The sequence below is a fragment of the Aethina tumida genome, chromosome 3 (assembly GCF_024364675.1).
Source record: "Aethina tumida isolate Nest 87 chromosome 3, icAetTumi1.1, whole genome shotgun sequence".
In the NCBI taxonomy this organism is placed as follows: Eukaryota; Metazoa; Arthropoda; class Insecta; order Coleoptera; family Nitidulidae; genus Aethina; species Aethina tumida.
The window spans coordinates 22,370,387-22,377,870 of record NC_065437.1 but is presented as its reverse complement, the minus strand read 5'-3'; the positions used below and the strand labels follow the sequence as shown (position 1 = coordinate 22,377,870).

The 7,484-nt window shown below is 37.6% G+C and overlaps 1 protein-coding gene across 1 annotated transcript; it reads left to right on the top strand.

The window, feature by feature from the left end:
• Window positions 1-1,050: 1,050 nt before the first annotated feature.
• LOC109599403 (toll-like receptor Tollo) lies at window positions 1,051-5,464 on the top strand. The gene has a single exon (XM_020015392.2). The coding sequence runs from the start codon at window positions 1,180-1,182 to the stop codon at window positions 5,143-5,145; it is 3,966 nt and encodes a 1,321-aa protein (XP_019870951.1). The 5' UTR covers window positions 1,051-1,179; the 3' UTR covers window positions 5,146-5,464.
• Window positions 5,465-7,484: the final 2,020 nt, after the last annotated feature.

Below are 7,484 nucleotides of genomic sequence, written 5' to 3'. Positions count from 1 at the left end.
CTATTTTTATATTATGAATAACAACAAAGATATGATTTACTTCTCGGTGATTTTAAATATTTTATAAAAAATAAAATACAACTCCTTTACAAAACTTGTTCATCAAATGTTATAAATTCAATTCAGAAATTATATTAAAAATAATCATTATTTATAAGATAAATTAAAATGTTTTAATATTTTTATAGTTATGTGAATAAACAACAAAATTCTAAAAAGAAAATTATCACCTAAAATATTATTTTTATTTTCCATTTAAAGGAAAATAATTTGATATATCCATATCTATTGTTGTTCGGGTTTATCGCTTGACGTTTGAATACTAATTTTCTAATACATTTATTGTTTTTTGTTTGTGAAATAGTAAATATTTAGTTATAAATTGAAGTCACAAATAAATATGTATTAATAAAAAATTTTATAATTTATATATATAAAATCAAAAAATAATTTAAGTTAAATTAAATTTTTAATTAATTTATATAAATATAGAATAAACACGTTAATTATTGTGTGTATTATGTTATATATGTTTATATTCATGAAATTTACAGAACTATTTCTGTTTAGTTAATAAAATAGTATATTAAAAACAAACTTTGCAGTATAATTGAAATTAATTATGAAGATGGTAATTAATAACAACTAACCTTAGTGATATTACTTAGTCATAATATTACTAATTAACATACCTATATATTTTTTATGTGCAAATTATGGTGAAATATAAAAAAAAAAAATAATTAATTAGCCTTTATATGGAATTATTCAATATTTACAACAAATTTAAATAAGCATATGAGCTCCAGATTTCTGAAGCACCGCGATAAACAAACTGGAAATTAATTATAATGGTGGGGATGTATTGCAGTTTGCACATTGTTAAAATTTGTGAACTACACGTGACATTCTCCATTCAGCGTGGAGTTTACAGCTGGCATCCTGATATTTATGCCGTGGTGGGGGCAAAGAAAGGCGGAGCCATGACCCTTACAACACCCGACATAGCGCAACAGTTCCACACTTCAGTTCAGTAAGCGACTTCGAGTGGAGCGCTTGTACCTACGGTTCGCAGCGTCGTTGCGTCTTCGTAATCTCGTACACGAAACACAAACTTGTGATGATTCAATAAGACTTGTGTATTTTAAGTGAACCAAAAACAAAAAAAGACTGTGCAAAATGATCTGGCTTGTGATCAGTGCGCTTATTGTGGCTGTGACATCGAGGAGTTTGACCAGCTATGAGATCACCCCGCGTGGCTGCAAGTGGAAGATGCTGGACACGGAAGCTGGCGAAGAACCGGTGCTCTATTGTGAATTGAGGAAAATCGAAAACGCCGAATCGCTCCTAGGAAATCTGACCCAGACACAAGCGGATCGCGTGACCGTTCTCGAGTTGAACTGTAGTGATAAGTTGTTTTTCGAAAGTTCCCTGGACGGCTTCAAACACAACAGCTTCTTATCAAACTTACGGCGACTTGTCGACTTAAAAGTCGAGAACTGCAAGATACGCAATATCCCGAAGGCTGTCCTCGCTCCGCTCAGACATTTGAGAAGGTTGTCGTTGCGTACACACAATTCGGATTGGTCTGCCATGTCGTTGGAGCTGAACGCCGAAAGTTTCCGCGGCATGGGCGAACTTCGTAGCTTGGATCTCGGCGACAACAATATATGGAGTACGCCCGCGGACTTGTTCTGTCCCCTTTACAGTCTGACACATTTGAATCTAACTCGCAATAAACTTCAGGACATTTTGTCATTGGGCTTCTCCGATTGGGGAGACGGTCCCCTTGCCCCCGGTCGTGCCTGCGTCAACGGATTAGAAGTGCTCGATATGTCACACAACGATATCATATCATTAAATGACAACGGCTTATCCGGACTGCGAGCTTTGGAAGAACTGCATCTGGAAGATAATGCCATTTCCACGCTCGGCGATCGTGCATTCGTCGGACTCAATGCATTAAAAACTTTGAATCTGTCGAGTAACATGCTCGTTGCTCTTCCCCCTGATTTATTTCAATCCTCCCGGGATCTACAACACCTTTACTTGCACAACAACTCCTTGAGTGTGCTCGCCCCGGGACTGTTGGAGGGTCTGGATCAGTTGCAAGTTCTTGACTTGTCGCGAAACGAGCTGTCAAGTCGTTGGGTCAACAGAGACACATTTTCCGGTCTCGTGCGACTGGTCGTTCTCAATTTGGCACACAACCAACTCAACCGAATTGATGCCAATCTTTTCCGCGATCTATACACCCTGCAAATATTAAATCTCGAACACAACGTCATTAATTTCATCGCCGAGGGAGCTTTCATGGAATTAAAAAACCTCCACGCCCTGACACTCTCTCACAACCGGATCTCCAGCATCGAGTCTTACCATTTCAGCGGTATGTACGCTCTTAATCAACTGTTACTGGATCAAAACAATATCGAGACTATCGACCCGAAGGCGTTTCAAAACGTGACAAATTTACAAGACCTAGGCCTCAATGGGAATTTATTAGGCGGTGTACCCGCAGGTATAGGCAGTTTGAGAGTTTTAAAAACCTTAGATCTGGGTAAAAACCGCATCGAATCCGTAACCAATTCGTCGTTCGAAGGACTGGACCTGCTTTATGGTTTGCGATTAGTGGACAATCACATCGTAAATATTTCACGGGATGCTTTCTCCACGCTTCCGTCACTGCAAGTGTTGAATTTAGCATCGAATAAAATTAAATACGTGGAACAGAGTGCATTCGCAAGTAACCCGACCCTCAAGGCTATCCGACTGGACGCTAATGAGCTGACGGACATAAGTGGCGTATTTACCAACTTGCAAAGTTTAGTGTGGTTGAACGTCTCCGCAAACAACTTGCTATGGTTCGACTTCAGTCACTTACCTGCCAGCTTGGAGTGGTTGGATATGCACCACAATAAAATACCGGAATTGGGCAACTACTACGACGTGAGGAACACACTCAACATCAAAATGCTCGACGTAAGTTTCAATTTAATCACACAAATCCAAGAAAACTCCATCCCCGACAGCATTGAAACATTGTACTTGAACAACAACAAAATCACAACGGTCCAACCTGGCACCTTTTTGCAAAAACCTAATCTCGAGAAAGTAGTTTTATACGGGAATAAAATCAAATATCTGGATGAAGCCGCACTCAGACTTAGCGCCGAGCCGAGTGATAAAGAGTTACCGCAGTTTTATATCGGAGATAATCCGTTTTACTGCGACTGTAAAATGGAATGGCTCTTAAGAATCAATCAACTCAATCAGTTTTCTCCTGTAAAATATCCACAGGTACTAGACTTGGACAGTGTAACCTGCGAATTGGCACATGCCAGAGGATCCCCGCCGCAGCCACTGTTGAGTCTGAAGCCATCAAACTTTTTATGTCCCTACGAGGCGCACTGTTTCGCTTTATGTCAGTGTTGCGATTACGACGCCTGCGATTGCGAAATGACCTGCCCGACCAACTGCACTTGTTACCACGATCACACTTGGTCTTCGAACGTTGTCGATTGCAGCAACGCAGGATACACCAGCGTGCCGGAGCGAATTCCCATGGATGCCACCGAAATCTACCTGGACGGCAACGACTTGGGCGAGCTCGATAGTCACGTATTCATCGGCAAGAAAAAGCTCGAAGTTCTGTTCTTGAACAACAGCAACATAAAAGCTGTGCACAACAGAACGTTTAACGGCGTCAAATCGTTGAAAGTCTTGCACTTGGAAAACAACCATTTGGAACAACTGCGCGGATTCGAGTTCGATCAGTTGGAGAAGCTGAACGAAATTTATTTGGATCACAACAACATCGATCAAGTCAGCAATCAGACGTTCAAGAAGATGCGTCGATTAAAAGTGCTGAAATTGGACGAGAACAAAATAATAAATCTGAAACCGTGGCAGTTGACTGAAAGCGAGGAATCGGGCTCGCAGCCGAACGTGACTTTGGACGGCAACAAGTGGTCGTGTGATTGCGGTTCCCTTGACCGGCTGCAGGCTTGGATACGGAAAAACGGCGGCGATCCCACGAAAATGCTGTGCGCGGATAGTGACGAAACCGTTGCTGATGTAATCAACCGGTGTGATATGACGGACAATGCCATCGCCACCTCAGTTGTGCAGCGGGAAATTTTAAAGAACAATCCCATGTTGGGCGGCAGTTACGTGCCCCTCCTCGCCGCCACCCTCGTCGCCGTCATCATTGTCTGTTTATTGGCCGCGATCGTGTTCGTGTACAGACAGGACGTGCGATTATGGGCGCATTCTAAGTACGGCATCCGCATATTCCAAGACGCCGCGACGGCCCACGACAACAACGACGACCGGGACCGTCTCTACGACTGCTACATGGTCTACAGTCACAAGGACGAGGATCTGGCTTCCAGAGTCATCGCCCCGGAATTGGAACAATTCGGCCACACTCTGTGTCTGCACTACAGAGATCTCCATTTAATGGGTGGCGCCTCGTACCTGGCAGACGCAATGATGGGCGCCGCCGACGCGTCGCGACGCGTCGTCTTCATAGTCTCCCCGGGGCTTATATGCAACGAATGGTCCAGACCCGACTTCAGAGCCGCACTCCAGACCGCCCTGCGCTCAGCCCACAGACACAAGCTGGTTTGTGTGCTGAACGGGGACCCGTTGGAGCCGATGGATCCTGAATTGAGGGCATTGCTGCGTGCGTGTACCGTGACGAGATATGGCGAACGTCGCTTCTGGGAGAAGCTACGCTACGCCATGCCGGACGTAATAAATAATCAGTCGACGAGACGCAGCAAGAAACAACAGGCGGAGATCCGGTGCAAAACCAACGCAAGATATACGGCGGCGCCGACGGCTCCGGACTCCTGGTACAAATACTCGGCCATGCCTGGAGTCCATGCCGCTGCTCTAACACCCACACCCACCCAGAGTACGTACGTGTCCGGAGAGTCCGCCAGGAGTACCGAAGATGAGGCTGGCTCGAGCGCCAGCAGTCAGCATTACGGATCCGATCAGCTGAACCATAGTTACGTGTCCATTGACGGGAGGCCACCACAATATTCTCAATTTCCTCCCTGCAGGGCCGACCTTCCGCATCACGTTTACTCCACCATTCCAGATACACAACCGCAGACTAGAACTTACTTTGTATAATTGTGAGTTACTTAAGGAAATTTTAAAGGCTGTTTTACTTATAAATCTATTTAAATTAATTAAATATTTGAATGTCACTAGGTATAATTATCATGACTTATTATTACCGTGTAATATTTATTCTATTCATTCATTTATGCTGTATATAATTTGTATATAAAAACGAATATTTATTTATACTGTATGTACATGTAGTACTACTTACTGAACGCTTATTAGTCATTAATTTCTAAGTACTGTATATATTTAGCTTAATTTATGAATATTTAAGACTGTTATAATTATGTACATTACATTTATTCTAAAATTATAATAAACGAATTTTCTTATACTTAATTGTTTTATTTATCATCAATTAAACTCACTCTCGTTACAGGAAATAAAGATAAAAATAGATACCATAAGGTAAGTTAAGATTCTTTTTATAACTGAGACAGACACATTTTCTGAATAATGAAATAAATAGAAATTATAAGGTAAGTAATTTTTTTACCAGAGTGTTCATTACAATCAATCAAAAATATAAAACATAAACGAATATACAGGGTGTTTCATAACTTATCCGAAATTTTTAAACCAGATATGCACTTCTAAATAATCTATCATCGATTTCTTAAAAAAATCTAATAAAAGGACAACAGAAAACCAGATAAAAATGTTAGTAACAAACCTTACTCCATAACTTTTTTTGCATTGTTTACTTCTTAATATTTTCGATTATTGTAACTCCTTTCTTCTTTTTTCCTTTTTTAGAAATTTACCTATTTTACAATTTTCTATTTTCCTCATTTTCCAATTACTCATTTTATTATTTTTTCAATTTTCCAATTCTCCACTTTTCCAAATTTCTAATTCTGCACTTTCTGAAATTTCCAATTTTACAAATTAATATTTTTTTAAATGTCCATTTTTGTATGCAGTGTTTACTTCTTAATATTTTTAATTATTATAACATCTTTTTCCCTTTTTTCCTTTTCCAATTTCCTATATTATCACTGTTTCAATTTTCCAATTCCACACTTTTCCAAATTTCATATTCTTAACATTCTCAAATTTCCAATTTTACAAATTAACACTTCCAAATTTCCAATTTTTATCTTTCCATTTTTTTAATTTCTCTATGTTTTCTTTCTTTTATTTTTCCAATTTCCAATAAGTTATCTAAACCATCGTTTGCTACGGCTAACATTTATCATCTGTTTTCTGTTGAACTTTTAATAGATTTTTTTTTAAGAAATCGACTTAGTATTAAGAAGTGGTTAAAAAGTTATGAAACACCCTGTATACCCAAATTAATGAAATATGTTAAATAATAAAAAAAATAAGTTATGTTAAGCAGTAGCCACTAATATATATATATTAATAATTAATATATTTTTAAAATTGGATAAATAAAATTCTAAAGAATTATGGCTATGATTTTGATAAAATATTAACATATACATGATACTAATAATTGTAAACATTTGCTAACCGTTGCCACATTTGAATGCGTAACTTATTTTATGAGGTGAGAGATGCAGATAAGATACGTATATTTTTATATTTTTATAAAATATTCAATCACATATATACATATACATGTGAACATATTTCATTTCTGTTATTGTATCTCTTAGAATCGTACACATTTGTAATTTTTCATAAAATCGTCACGGTTCTCTGTTAATTTAAATAACGAAATATTTCTTATATTCCTTATTATTAAAATTATAACTACAAAAAGATTATACTGACCACCCAAACAGTAAAAGCGCCAATAAATAACATTGGATTAATCGAATATGACAGGATAATTTATATACTGATTTGAATTAAGACTACAGTATATTCAACTTGATTTCAATCATAAAAATATTAACATATTTCACTTAATGTATGCAAAATATGGTACTTAACTATTATTTATAGCTGAGGAATTGCATTATGAACAATTTTACATCGCTCATGATAATAATTTTAGAGATTGTTTTAAGAATCCTTGTATGACAGTCCATAAAATATTGTAGATGCTCAAGTACTGTTGATGATAAGGACGCAAATTGTTTAAAAAAATGTACTTTTATTTATATAATTTATGGTAACTGAATGTTTTTAATCAAATTTGTAGTTCTAACTGGACTAAAATCTAACCAATAACCAATTGATGATTGTAGTTTAATAATATAGTCTTCTTTTGCGGAATGACAGCAATAACGTAAGTTAATAATATTTTGATGTTCTATAGTTACTTCTAATTTTAATTGCAATTCACACATTATATTTAACATAATTAAGTAAAGTCAGTTTAGCTGAGGCACTAAGTCATTGTTCAAAACTTACATAATTACGGAAACGTG

What these genes read in the sequence shown, in the direction of transcription:
- LOC109599403 (XM_020015392.2), top strand. Translation starts at nt 1,180, where the DNA reads ATGATCTGGCTTGTGATCAGTGCGCTTATTGTGGCTGTGACATCGAGG.